General features: G+C 55.7%; 1 protein-coding gene and 2 non-coding genes across 4 annotated transcripts; 1 reads left to right on the top strand and 2 right to left on the bottom strand.

Moving 5' to 3' along the window:
- The first annotated feature begins 280 nt into the window (after positions 1–280).
- Positions 281–352, top strand: TRNAM-CAU (transfer RNA methionine (anticodon CAU)). The gene has a single exon. It is a non-coding gene; the product is annotated as a tRNA-Met (tRNA).
- A 5,020-nt stretch (positions 353–5,372) lies between these two features.
- NOP53 (NOP53 ribosome biogenesis factor) lies at positions 5,373–14,041 on the bottom strand. 2 transcript variants are annotated; one of them, XM_019979828.2, is made up of 13 exons: positions 13,790–14,041; positions 13,297–13,361; positions 11,413–11,521; positions 10,598–10,797; positions 10,164–10,234; positions 8,986–9,081; positions 7,696–7,800; positions 7,426–7,626; positions 6,913–7,088; positions 6,618–6,684; positions 5,847–5,923; positions 5,697–5,753; positions 5,373–5,430 (listed from the first exon to the last, which is right to left on the bottom strand). In XM_019979828.2, the coding sequence occupies exons 1-13, from the start codon at positions 14,011–14,013 to the stop codon at positions 5,424–5,426; spliced, it is 1,455 nt and encodes a 484-aa protein (XP_019835387.2). In that variant the 5' UTR covers positions 14,014–14,041; the 3' UTR covers positions 5,373–5,423. The 2 variants fall into 2 exon arrangements, with proteins under 2 accessions (XP_019835387.2, XP_019835388.2); XM_019979829.2 differs by lacking the exon at positions 5,373–5,430 and having other exon boundaries at positions 5,693–5,753.
- LOC139177397 (small nucleolar RNA SNORD23) lies at positions 6,470–6,579 on the bottom strand. The gene has a single exon (XR_011561843.1). It is a non-coding gene; the product is annotated as a small nucleolar RNA SNORD23 (small nucleolar RNA).
- Positions 14,042–14,300: the final 259 nt, after the last annotated feature.

Raw genomic sequence — 14,300 nt, 5'->3', positions numbered from 1 at the left:
TCTCTACAGTATTGACTCCTGTAGGACCTCCTAGCAAGTTGCTGAACATGGGAGTGGTTTGGAGACCCTGACTCAACTGATAACCCTGAGTCAGACCCAGATGGAGAGGGGGCGGTTTGGAGACCCTGACTCAACTGATAACCCTGGGTCAGACCCAGATGGAGAGGGGGCGGTGCCTGAAAAAAAGTCTAAAATGCAAACTACACCATACTGTTCACTGTTCCATTGTGTGTGGGCTGCCAGGAATTGCTTTATGAAATTTAAATTCTACTGCACTGTTAGCAGAGTGGCGCAGCGGAAGCGTGCTGGGCCCATAACCCAGAGGTCAATGGATCGAAACCATTCTCTGCTAGCTGCAATGTTTTTGGGCTTCCCTGGTAGCTCAGCTGGTAAAGAATCCGCCCGCAGTGCAGGAAACCCCACTTCAATTCCTGGGTCGGGAAGATCCTCTGGACAAGGGATAGGCTAACCATTCTAGTATTCTTCGGCTTCTCTGGTGGCTCAGTCGGTAAAGGACTCCGCCTGCAATGTGGGAAACCTGGGTTTGAACCCTAGGTTGGGAAGATCCCCTGGAGGCGGGCAGGGCAACCCACTCCAGTGTTCTTGCCTGGAGAATCCGCATGGACAGAGGAGCCTGGCAGGCTGCAGTCCGTGGGGGTCGCAACGAGTCGGACACGACTTACCGACTAAGCACAGCACTAAGTAGGGAGAGATTGGCATTTTTTATGGGAATGGGATATAATTAATGCAGATTCCAAATGCATATTTCTAGCCCGTGAATGCTAGATTTTTACATCCAACTGCCTACTCGACACAGCCAGTTGAGCGTCTAACGGGCACCAGCAATCTGAGGTCCTGATTCACCCACCCCACTTCTGGGCCCCTCTCCCCCGTCTTCCCCCAACCTGAAATGACAACTCCAGATCAGGCAAAAGTCCGTTGGCTTTTTTCTTTGTAGGTCAGCCATTGATGGTGGATTCACTCTCAAAATGTGTCCTGGATGCACCCACCCCTCTGCACCCCGATCTGCTTGGCGCTGATGGAGCCGCCACCACCTCCGCGCGGGACTCAGGGAGGCCTTGCTTTCCGTCTGTTCCCCCACATGGCCACCAGGGGGCGCCAGTCCACACCAGCGGCCGCTCACGCCTGGCTTCCTCAACCACAGTCACCGGCATGGACCACCGGAACTTATGTTCCGACTCCCACTTACCTTCTGATCTTACACCCTCCTCACGACGCTCCAACTACACTGCGCTCCTTGCTTTTCCGGAACACGACCGACACACTGCCTCTTCAGAGGTTTTCTTTGGGGGGTGGGGTGGGGATTTTTCCTTTTTTAAAAAATTGAGGTTAAATTCACATCACATAAAACTAACCATCTTAGGCTGTAGGATTCAGTGGCATTTGGTACATTCCAGATATTCTTTTTTAAACAATGATCTTGTCATCATTTCTTACAGGAAAGAATGGCAATGGGAGTTATGTATGTTTTAACTGTGGTAAAACACACTCTCATCTAATCTTTACCCTTAGAAGAATTAGGAAGACTTCCCTGGTGGTCGAGTGGCTATGACTCTGCGGTCCAATGCAGGGGGCCCGGTTCCAACCCTGGTCAGGGAACTAGATCCCACGTGCCGCAAATAAGACCCTGTGCAGCCAAATACAAATACTGTAAAAATAAATAAACTGGTCAGAGTCGTACTGTGTCCTTCCCTATTTTAACAGTTCTCTTAGACCTTAAGTATATTCCCCTGATCATTAAAAATTCTTCCCCTTCCCAAAAAGTTCTCCCCAAAGATGGTGTTCTCTTAAATGGTGATGAAATCTCCTATTGTGTAGACATCCCACTTGTAAAGACCATTTCTATTGCCTACATTTGGACAGTCTAATTTCAACTGTTTCTGTTCCGTCTTCCAAACAGCACAATGGCTGACATCTCTGCATCCATCGAGGCATCTTTTGAATTCCTGAATTCCTTTTGAAAAAAAAAAAAAAGTGGAAAAACTGGGAAAAGTCTTAAGGAAAAAGAATCCCCTGGAATCCCCCCCCAAGAGACTCTGGGGTTAGTTCAGTGAACCGCAGCGTGGATGTGGGCAGATCCTGTTTGCTTTATTCCACAAAAGAGCAGAACACAAACACATTCCGGTATTACACATGCTTCCGACCCTGGGTAATGGCTGCAGAGGCTGGCCTCCCTCCCCCGAGGGGCCCGCCCGCCCAGCAGCCATTACCACGCTTCCTTCCATTCTGCACAGCCCTCTGACCAACCTGTCTCTATATTGTTTTTTCCCCAAACTTCCGGCCGTTTCCTTCGGGTCTGTTCCCAAGAGTGCAATCAGTGGGTCAAAAGGTAAGAACATGTATGATGAGTCTTTGGCACAGATTGCAAGTTTCCATACTTTTTTTTCCCCTAACCATTTTGTTTTTTCCCCGAACATTATTATAATAGCCAACACTCCTGTAGGGCTTACTCTGCCCCAGGCCCTTTTTCTAAGCACTTTTATGTACAGATTCCATCCTTGGAATAACCCACACTTGGAGACGGGGACTCTGGGGCACAGAGAGGTGAAGTAATCTTCACAAGGTCACACAGCTAGTAGGTAAGAGAGCTGGGTTGTAAAATCAGAAACTGGTTCCCAAGCCGACGCTCCTAACCACAATTTAAGGCTCCTGCCTACAGGTGGGTTTTTTTTTTTTTTTTTTTTTTTTTTGCTGCACTGGGTCTTAGTTGCAGCATGCAAACTGCGGCGTGTGGGATCTAGTTCCCCGGACCCAGGAATGAAACCACGCCCCCTGCGTTGGCTGCGCAGAATCTATCCTACAGAACCACCACCACCAGCAGTGTAGTGGTAAAGGATGGAGGGAAGCCCCTAGTAGCTAAAGCTTTAGAAGGCCAACTCACGACCACTCTACAGTATCAGTGTACTATCATTTATTCCGTCATCACCCAGCTGGTGGGCTAATTCCATTTTTATACCACAATCAGGCAGATACAGGTTCTGTGGTGCTGGAAGCCTTTTACAATTGGGGGACTCACTGTAGGAAAAATAGCAAGTTACAAGTTCAGGAGGAGGCGTAGGAGCTTGAAAGGGACTAGTGCAAGTAATTGGCCTCGAACCTAAGTTTCACCAGCATCATGCTAAATCCTAATGTACTTTCCCCCAATAATTATTAGGAAGATTTTCAGACAGTAAAGCCAAGAGTTTTCCTGGGACTGCCACCTAGATTCCACCATCACGTTTCCCTGAGCTTGTTTGAAGTCAAATCTAGGTATCTATCCCTCCCTGATCTGTCCCCTATTCCCCCTTACTATTTTATTCATTTCAAAAGAAGTTGCAGATCATGGGGTTGTATCACTGCAGCTTGCAAATCATTTAACTAGAGTTCAGCAATTTTTCTTTTAATGTAAAAACCAGAAGTGAAAATGTAATTCCGTGCAGGAAAACCCACATTGTCTTTGCAGCTGACCTCCGGTTTGTTTTTTTTTTGCACACAGGAACACACACATTCCCCCGGGGCCATTAAACAGCACTTCCTGAGACCTCAACACTTGCCCTCTGGTAGCCGGGACCACCCCACCCCCCAGGTGTCCTAGTACCAGACAGATGCTCCGCGGGCCATTTATGGACATTAACAATCTCCCTTCTTCCAGCAGTTTAGCTTCCTTCAGACTCCCTCCCCAGGATGGATTACTGGGTCAAGAGGCTGAGGCTTAAGGCTTTACCAGACGTGGCTTTCATTTTCACTTCAACTTACCCTCACTGACCCCTCCTGTATATACACACAGAGTTGTTTGTCTGTACAACACTCTTTTCTATTTTTAAGATGGCAGAAGGGGAGGAACAGCAGAAACCCTTAAATCGTGATGTCAGGGGAAGGGGAGGCTCTGACGTTAGTCTCTCCCTGCAGCCATGTTTTATAAATTGCCTGCTCTATTTTTATAAACATCTTGTCCTGGAGCAATCCGCCTAAAGGCTGTGGTTTAAAAGAAGAACAACAAAAAAACAGAGGAAGACTAAAGGAAAAGCAAAAAGCAACAAGCACTTCTGGCAAGATACCATGCATGATGTCAAAACAAAGAGCCTGGGAGAAATGTTTGTAACATGTATGACAGTCTTCAGATCCGTAATAAACAAGCAGCTACTACAAATAAACAACAGTCCAAGAGGAAAACAGCCCAAAGGTTTGGAGAAGCATGGAAAAAACTGCGAGTGATCATTTGAAAAGCTGCTCAACCTCACTGGTAATCACACAGTAAACTTCAAAAATTCATGAGGCTGTATGGTAGTAGTTAGTAGCCGTGCTCTTGCCTGGAGAATCTCAGGGACGGCGGAGCCTGCTGGGCTGCCGTCTGTGGGGTCGCGCAGTCGGACACGACTGAAGCGACTTAGCAGCAGCAGCAGCACACAGTAGTAGAGCTTTGAGCAAGCAAGGGGGCACCTCGGCAAACACCAGCACAGCTTACGCAGAGAGCAATGTGGCTGAATCCAAACGACCCTTTAGACACTTTCCCTGTAGCCCAGAGATCCACTTCCAGGTACTTGTCCTACAAACTCAGGTGAAATGGCACAGGTACACAGCCATCCCCTTCCAGCTTCACCAGGAGTAATATGGGCCTGGGTGAGTGGAATTCTATGCAGCTGTGGAAAACAATAAAGATGAGCCTACACAGATGCAGAAAATTCCCCAACATGTGCTACAGGGCAAATTATAGAACCACATGAATATCATCCTATCCAAAATGCAGAAAAATGAAGACTTCTATTTTCTGACACCTGTGTATATAATTTAATAGACTCACACAGGGTGGAGCCATTCACAGCAAACTGCAGAGAAAGCTAGCTACCTGTGCAGAGAGGTTTGGAATGGAGGTCAAAGGTCAAGGGCAATATTCACCCTTTCTCTGGTACATTTATGAACCACAGTGACGACTTACAGTGAGACCACACTTTACTACTTGTAGGATAAAGATTTGAAAAAGTCCTTTACGGTGGCAGGAGAGGATTAACCCCTACTGATGAGCATCAGTTTCCTCACTTTTAAAAGGGGGACAGATCATTCCTGCCTCCTGAACTGGTGGCTGGACGAGGCAGGACGGGCAGGTTGTGAACGTCAGCTGCTGCTCCGGCCCTGTGACGGGGGTGCTCTCAAGGTCTGCCTCCCCACCACTGGATAGCCACCCCCTGCATCAGAAACCCAAGCGCACACCCACACCGCAGGCCTGTCTCCTCTGCCTGCCGGCCCGCCCTGGCTTCCAGGCTTCGGTGGAGATGAGGTCCTGGCACCCACATCCCTGCGTGCTAAGCAGGGCGGGCAGGGGTAGCAGTTGCCCCCGGAAGGGAGACGAGTCACGAGTCACAGGTAGCAAGGGGTTGGTCAGGAGGTGCTTTATTGTGGGGTGGGGCTCCGGCGTCTCTTGGCAGCTACAACCTGGGGACAGAGGGGAGGCTGAGGGAAGACCAGGGGAGGGGGCCTGACATCCTGCCCATGTGACACCTTTCTTCTGGCAGGGCCCCCCCCCCACGTCCCCTGTGGCACCCTCCCTGGCCCGACCCTGGGGTCCGGTGGCTCTGGCGGGCTGAGCCTCTCCTGGGCTTGGCCAAGGCAGCATCGCTCCACCCCCGGCCACGGCGACTGGGTGTGGGAAGGGCCCCGGGACCAGCTGGAGGCACCTGGGGAGAGGGGTAGCCACTCACTGGATCTCCCGGAACGCCCGCTTCTCCACCAGTTTCACTTTGTACTTGCGCTTGAACCTGGAGGAGAGAGGAGACAGCAGTCAGCGACCACCAGCCCACCCCCCGCGGAAAGGTCCCGGAGGCCCGCCACCGCCTCGGCCCCGCCCTTACTTGGCTCGCTCCCGAGGCTCGATCATGTTCCTCCTCTGGAAGCTCTTGAACCGGTCACGGAGGATGTTGCCCTCGGGCTGCGGGATACGGAGAGGCCTCAGCGGGCGCCTGGCACAAACCCTCGGGCCCTGACCTCTCCACGGAGGCCAGTGGCGGGGTCAGCCTTGCAGTCCCCCTGTGAGCCAAGGCGCCCAGTCTGGCCTCGTGTACACCAGGGACTCGGCCTGGTCCTGAGCTCATGGGGTGACAGGTACTGACCCGTGGACCAGCCCTGAGGAGGTGGCTGGAGAAGCGGGAACGGGTGGGGCCAGCAGTGGGGCTTGGAGGGTCAGAGGAAGAAGGGTGCAGGGTGGCCCGCTGCCCGGACCCCGGAAGCAGGCAGGACCACACAGGGCCCGTGGCCATGCGAGGAGCTGGGTTTTCTCCTGGGGGCACCGGGGAGCCACAGCAGCTTCTGAGCGAGGGAAGAACAAGCTTTGCTCTGAGCTTTAGGGAGACCCCTCTGGGACCAAAGACACGGAAGGGTGGGGCTGGGGGACCAGGGACAGCCCAGGAGAAAAGACTTTCTGAGGGTCCCAGGCTCCAACCATCGCATCACCCGCCCATCACCCTGGGGGACCACGTGCCCTCAGCCCCCAGGCATTAGCCCAACCGGCCCCGCCTGGGGGTAGCCGTGATGTCGCCCACAGTCCCTGCGGACACGGGGAGCAAGGATGGGTGTCATCACTGGGCACGGGCGCCTCCCCTTCAGCACCCTGGCCAGACAAGTACCTTCAGGGTCCTGAGCGAGTCAGAGAGCTCTGAGCTGAGCTGCACGTCGATGTCGGGGTCCTGATACCTGGAGGACACGGGGCGGGGTGTCCAGGGGGTCAGCCCAGCCCAGCACACAGGACCTGGGGCCGCTCCCGGGAACCTTACAGGCCCAGCAGTAAGGGTCCGAGAACCTGGGGCTTTGGGGAAAGAGGGTCTCCCGGGAGGAGCCCAGGCTAAGCAAAGGTAGGAGGGCGCCCACCACGGGGTGGGGACCCCTCCCGGCCTCCCGGGGAGCCCCCGGGCCAGGCCTCACTTGAGCCGCCCCAGCCGCCTGGGCTTGTCCGCCTCCGCCAGCCGCTTTGCCTTCCGCTGCTCCCGCCGCCGGGCCAGCTCCGCCAGGCGCCGTGCCACCTGCGCCTTGATCCCGCGCAGCCTGAAGAGCTCCTGGTGCCGGAGGCGGGTGGCCCGCACTGCAGCCTGCTGCATCCTCTGTGGGGACAGCAGGGTCAGGGGCCCAGCCAGAAGACACCCCGCCCTGGCCACCTGCTGCCAGGTCACAGGCATGTCCCCACGGGGACTGTTTGCTGAGCCCACCTTCCTGGCCCTGACCCATTTGTCTCTACGGTTCACACACCCTTCCCCAGCCCTCATCCCGAACATAAGCCCCACGGCGGCAGGGGCATGACCTAGAATGTTCCCCACTGTGTCCTCAGAGATGAGGTCGGGAACTAGTCCTCCACTGACCAAGTGGCTTCAGGGATCCCAAACAGCCCCTAAAGACAGGCTGTGAGCCTGGGAGAAGCAGGCCGGGGCCCGCGGCGCTCACCAGCATCCGGGCAGCCTTCTCCCGCCGCCGCTGCTGCTCCGTCTTCTTCTCCAGGGCAGCTGGGCGGCCGGGCACGGGCGAGGCCTCCCCTCTTGCGGCCGGGTCTCCCGCCTCGGGCCCCTCGTCCTGGCCCTCGCCCGGCTCGCCCTCCCCGTCAGACTCCTCCAGCAGCCCCTGGCACATCTCCCGGAAGGCAGACTCCTGGGGAGAGGGGGCGGGTCAGGTGCGGGTCAGGGGCGGGGCGGGCGGCGAGGGTGGGTCTGTGCTCACCTGGGTAGCAGCCTGCTCCGAAGCCGGCAGGGCCAGCTGCCGCTCCAGCTTCTCAGCCGCCTTCTCCCGCTGCAGCTCCACCTCGTGGGCCGCCCAGAGCAGGTTCTGGGAGGGCAAGGGTACGCGGGTGAGGACCCAGACCCGGGGGGCCTCTCCTTGAGTCACAGACCTGGCCCTCCCACCTCCCACCTGCACCCTCACCCTGGTGCCCAGCCCCCCTGCACTGGCTCAGGCTCTGCTCCTCACCCTGGCCTCCCTACAACAGCCAAGGGGCTTCGAATTCTTAACCTCACCCCTGCTCTTCCCGTTCCTCTTCAAGGACAGTCTACTCTGCCCCAGTACATGGGAATTCCTCAGACAGGGCAGAGCGGGGGCTGTCCAAGACCAGGGAAGACAGGGCATTGGGGGATGACGGCCGACCGGCATGAGACTTCTTTCCAGGGTAACGAAGATGGTATAAAACTGACTGTGCTGCACAACTCTGGATATACCTTACACCACTGAACTGTGCCCTCTATGTGGGCAAATCACAACGGCCTGGGAATCAGATCTCAATTATCTTCAAAAAAAGAGAAAGACTATCTGATCTCTCTGTGAGGAACAACCTTAGTGACCAGCCTTGTCCTCTCAGAGTTCAGCATGGGTTTGCTCCGAGACACCACTCCCCAGGTGACGGTCGCGGCCCTTGCCCCACTGGCTAGGAATCCATCCCCCAGTAAACGACCCTGGCTGGCATTCACAGAGCACCTGTGTTCACTAGTGACCTGGGTTTCTCTTGGGAAATCTGTGCTCCCCAACCGCGGGTGTTTGTCCTCTTTGCTCATGACATCGGTGCCTAACAGACACCTATGAAACGAACAGCGACTCTCGCCACCAGTTTCTCCGGTTGCTAAACTACCTTTGCCAACCCGCAAGGCTCACGTGGTCACGTGGTTTGTTGCTGACAGCTGAAAGCCTCTTGTGTTTATGTCTGAAACATGCCACTGTCTCCCTCACCTCCGGGTCTTTGCAGATGCTGTTCCCTCTCTCTGCAACACCCCATCGTCTCTTACCACAGCAAACTGCCCCCAGTCCCAGTGTTGATGCCCCCTCCTTCAGGAAGCCCTCCCTGATTCCCAAGGCTGGATCTGATGCTCCCTCCGTGCCCCTCCACCCCAGCCCTGCCCACTGTGAGACATCATGGTCCGGGAAGAGGTCTGTCTGCCCAACAAGATTGTGATCCCTGGGAGGACATGCTGACTGGCCAAGTGCCGACCAAAGAGAGGCCTGGCGAGGCGGCGACCTGCGTACCTGGTGGTCCTCAAAGGCTGGGTTGTACGAGGCTCCCGCGGGTGTCACCTCCACGGCAGGTACCCGAGAGGGCTTGGTGTGCAGATGCTGCGGCCGCTGGAGGAAGACAAGACCAAGGCTGGGTGAGACCCAGGAGTCCCGCGTCTCAAGCTCCCGCAGGCACCAGTGCTGGGACCCCGGGCCTGGGAGGTGGCAGAGGCCTCAGCACAACCCACAGCCTTCAACCTGGGAGGGGCCTGTGGCATCTGAATGATGCAGAGAGGGACCGGCACCCCAGGTACGGCATCCCCAGGACAAGCAGGAGCTCTGCTCGCCTTTCCTGAGAAGAGTCCCTGTCGTCCAAGTGGTGGGGGACACTCGCAAAATCATGCGGCACAGTCATCAGGCCGCCACTGCAATCGGCAGCCAGGTTGGGCAGAGAGTACGAGGGTCCCTGTCAGCAGAGGGCACAGCCGACGAAGGGCCGACAGACCCTCAGAGCAGGCCCCCGAGAGCTTGTGACAAAGGCACGGCTCCCAGCTCAGCTGAAACCTGCCCATGGCTTTCTAACAGCTCCCGGGGGGCCCGAGCACCGGCTCAGCTCTGAGCAGCAACCCCCAGCCAGACCCCCGTGTCCCTGCTCAGCTGGCTCCCACCCCAGCAAAAGCCTGGGGGTCACCAGGCTGCCCCTCTCCAGCCCCCACTGCCCACCAGGCTGGGTGCTTCTGCCTGAGGACTTCTCCTGGGTCACCCCCAATTCCTCTCCATGCCAGGGTGCCTGACCCACCACAACCCCACCTCCACAGAGCACCCCACTACACCACCGCTCTCCTGTGCAGAAGCACTTGAGATAAAGCTCACAGCCAGAGCTGGGCTGCCCACTGTGTTCTCCTCCCCGCCAGCTAGCCCCACAGGCCTGCCCTCGCCTGGAGGCTCCACCCTTCCATCTCCAAAGGCTTACTCACTACCCCAGGGCTCCAACCCATTCGCAGCATCTTATTTCCCTGTGAAGGTTTCCCTCGTCTCCCTAAAAAACGTCCCACAGCTCCACTTCCTCCCTCAGAGGCAGCAGACCCGCGCATGGCCTGGCTCCAGCCTGTGCGTTCACAGTCCTAGGATGCTCGGGCTCTAACACGGCATCTCTATGGGCCCATCCTCTGACCCCTAGCTCCGAGGACGCCCTGATGATGAACTCTCACCTTCACGCCTTTCTTCTTGGTCTGCTCCAGGAAAAACTCATCCTGGCCCTCCAAGGGCCGGTCCAGAGGGTCTGTGGAGGCAGTGAGGGGCGGCTGTGGGACAACATCTTGGCCCCGAGGGGCTCCCTGCTACTCCTCCTCCCTTTAGAAAGATGGCACCAAGTACTTATGCAAAGATAGCCAAGGAGGGACTGATTCTCAGACCCCAAAGGGCTTCGAACGCCAGGGAAGAGCATGTGAACGGGGTCCAGAAAGCAGAAAAGACCCGTTCCAGAAAGCAGCATCAGCCCGTTCTGGAAAGCAGAGCAGAAACGAGGACAGGGAGCCCCTTCGAGACACCTGACTATGCCAAAGACCCTCAGTGACACCCACAGGGTGCTCCCTGAGGTCACTGCACAACCCAAAGGCCTGGGCCTGGTGGCAGGGACACTCACTGCCTTTGGCCCAGAGGTCGTAGAAGGGCCGCTGGACGGTGTCTTGGGGCCCAGGCTTGGCTGTGGCCGCTGGGGGGTTGAGAAGCCTGGCCTGCGCCCTGCGCACCTCCCCGGGCAGCTTGCCCTGCTTCGCCAGCCTCTCCCATAGCTGCTCCTTCCGCTTGAGCTTCCTGGCGTTGGGAACCTGGTGGGCGAGGACGCTGGGTGGGGGAGAAGCAGCCCAGAGCAGTGGGTGAGTCGCCCCTGCCCCTCAGACACCCCCAGCATCTCCTCCTTCCTTGAGGCGCGTTCTCAGGCTCCTGCTACTCCTCACTCGGCCGGCAGCTTCAGAGCCCGCTTCCCACACCTGTCTCCCTGCTGAGCTCCAGACCCGACACCACCACGGCCTCCGGGCCCTCAGCCGGGAGGCCTCCAGGGAACTCACAGTCGCTTCAAAACCAACCTCGGCCTCCCTCTGCTCCCCACCCCCCATCCAGCCCCCTCGCACTCCTTCAGAGTCAGTCACCAAGCCGTGCCACACCCTGCTCCCAACGGGGGCGCCCGCCCAGCCCTGCCCTCCGGCCCCAAAGCCCTTGGGCAGGTCTAGGCTCTTCTCTGCCTGCCCCAGCCGGGCCCCATCCTCACTGCCTCCAGTGTGTCCTCCAGAGCCCCTAATCCGACGCCGTCTTCCCACCAGCATGCTTCACCTGTCACCCCTTTTCCCTACAATTCCTTTGGGGCCAAGAAGTGAGTAGGGGTCCCACAGAAGGGCACAAGGCCAGACCTGGGGGCGGTGGGGGAGGGGAGGACAGTCTGAGGGGTCAGGGGACACTCACTCTTTGGGAACAGGGACCTTGGAGGTGTTCTCTAGGATGAGGTCGCTCCGGAGGGGCTTCTTGAGAAGCAGTGACCTCTTCTGGCCTTTGGTCCTCTTCTTGTTCAGTTCTGGGGTTGGCAGAGAGCAGAGTCCACGCTTCAGGCCTCCTCACTACCCAGGAGGGCCTTCCAGCCCTCCCCAACCCCCCGGCCCCACCACTGGAGCCATCAGATCTGCAGGCCCCAGGCACCCACCTGAGGAAAGAGGCCCCCACGGGCAGGGCCCAAGCTGTGACCACCCCCCACACCAATTTCCTGAGCCAGCTGGAGGTAGCCCTGTGCTGGGGACCCAGCCCCACAGCCCTGCAGACAAGAGGCTTGCTGAGGCAGCAGAGAAGTGGCCACAGAACCTTCAATACTAAAGAGAAAAAAGTGACGAGGTGACATGAGGCCCAGGGAGCTGGACTCAGGACAGACCCAAGACCATTGATTCTCAGCACGGGGCCATTTCCCGCCTTTACTTCTAAAGCACAGTAAGAACTCCAGGACAAAACATGCTGGGACAAAATCTGTATCCTTCCACTGGCTACGAAACCTGACGGAAGTGACTTTGCTCCTATGCGGCCAAAACAAGAATGTTTAATGCCTACCCTAGAGGTCAGGTGAAGATATGATTACAGCTGACCACTGAACACGGGTTTGAATTCATACCCAGACTTGCTTCAATACTAAATACTACAAGAATCCATAGATATAACACTGAGAGTAGAGAGCTGATCACAAATAATATGCGAACCTTCGACCATGTGGGAAGGTCAGTGCCCTGAACCCCTGTACTGTTCGAGGGTCCGTTGCATTTCAAGATCCCACAGCAGTGATCACCCACGAAAGCATGCAATCGCTGTCATTGTTTAAAAAAAAAAAACTAAGACAGAATCTAGAACTATTTCCTTGCCAAGGCAGCTCCCTGCCTGACCCTTCAGTATACAGAACACATTTCCTCACTTCTGTAAAAGCGTCTTTAATAATCCTTTCTTACCTGCTTAAAGACTCCACCCACCCACCAAAGACGGCCCTTCATTTTCCGTAGACCAGATCCCCTGACTGATCTCATAAATGCTCATAAAGGGTATCCTCCTGTAACAGCAATCTGGTATTTTGCTTATTAAAGCTATTGGCTTTCCTATTAAAATGCATCTCTTAGCTTTTCTATCCTCTCCTTAAAGAAGGCCGCTTATTCTTTATCTTCTCTACGTGTTGAGAGTAAACCCTATTACTCACTGAAGCAAATCCTAACTTGCTTCTCCTCTGTTTATTTTAGCCAGGTTCCAACCCTGTATTTTGACAAGTTAAAGCAAGCAGGCCAAGACAAGTTTCTTACCAACTCATTCGAGTTGATCCTTTTGTTCTCATTAAAGCACATCTTACTGACTTAGACAGGGCTGTTTCCTTACAAGTCCTTAGTTTGCTTTTCTGCAAATTAACGGAGACCTCCTAAGTTATGTCCTTATCTACTCATCAAGGCAGATCCCTACTAGCTTCTTCTCTAGGCACTGAGATTTCTCTGAAACTTCAGAAAGAAAATGAGTTATTTAGGTTGGTCATTAGCTTGCTTTCTACTCATCTCAGGTCCTCTTGTTTATAGCAGAGACCCTTTTCTGATGGTGTTTGCCATCCAAGCCACGCCGTGTTTTGGAGGCCGAGGTGGCCTGCTGCTACTGCTACTGCTAAGTCGCTTCAGTAGTGTCCGACTCTGTGCGACCCCATAGACGGCAGCCCACCAGGCTCCTCTGACCCTGGGATTCTCCAGGCAAGAATATTGGAGTGGGTTGCCATTTCCTTCTCCACGAGGTGGCCTAGGTAACGACTAATCGCCATAAACCGCCACTGAAACCCTTCCTCACCTTTATCCTTGAAGCCAGTGTCCACGAAGAAAAGTTTCTCATCGGGGGCCTCTGATATCAAGCCACTGGGAGATGGAAATGCAGAATGTCAGCCATAGATCGGAGGGGGCTGCGGAAGGAGCAGGTTTAACCTCTCAGGGCCAGGTTTTCTTATGATGGTCATTCAACCACGCACTAACCGCCTGGAGTCCCCTCTAGGCCAGGGTCCCTCCGTCCAATTTGCAGAATTTAATACGTAAAACGCACTAAACTACGGTGGGTCATTGGACGCAGACATCAGGAAAACTATACGCGGTTTACCTGGGAGTCTCGTATCTGGTAACCTGATCAAGTCTCCCAGCCTCTTGCCCAGAGTCCCCGGCCCACCTGCTGGGTTTCTTCGGCTGTGTCCCAACAGGCGCTCCCAGCCCGCCGGAACTAACCCCAGGCAGCACGGCTTCCCACCCCGCTACACAGAACCTGGTCCTGCTGCCGGAAGTCCGGCCCTACGCACCCACTCGTGCGCTCCTGCAGCCGCACGTCCTCCAAGAACTGATCGACTTCCAGTCCCAGAGGCTCTTGAGCGAGCCGCCTCCAGCCTCGCTTCTTATTTCTTGGGCCTCGTCGCCGCCTCCTCAGCGCTGGATCCACTGACGTGGGCCGCAGCCCCAAGAAGCCGGTATCGGTCTCGCTTTTCGAGCACTGCCCGCCACCACCACCATTACTTCCTGCCGCCATCTTGTTAAAGAAAGAGCCACACCGCCGGTACCCGGAAATCCGGTTTGGGGCATGCGCGCGCCGAAATCCTGCCCCTTCCAGTGACGTACTTCCGCTGGCCGCCATCTTGGTAGGGTGGCTGGAGCCACGAGGAGGCTTGAAGGCCGCCATCTTGGTAAAGGATAAATGGCTCCTCCCTCTTCTACAGATTCGGGCCGGGCCCGGGTCGTAGGTTCCGGGTTCTAGACCTAGGCGAAATACCTTTCCCGACAGCCTAGAAGTACTTTTTTAATCTGAATATTTTTAAT

The sequence above is a fragment of the Bos indicus genome, chromosome 18 (genome assembly GCF_029378745.1).
Source record: "Bos indicus isolate NIAB-ARS_2022 breed Sahiwal x Tharparkar chromosome 18, NIAB-ARS_B.indTharparkar_mat_pri_1.0, whole genome shotgun sequence".
NCBI classification, from domain to species: Eukaryota; Metazoa; Chordata; class Mammalia; order Artiodactyla; family Bovidae; genus Bos; species Bos indicus.
This window is presented reverse-complemented; position numbering and strand designations above follow the sequence as displayed.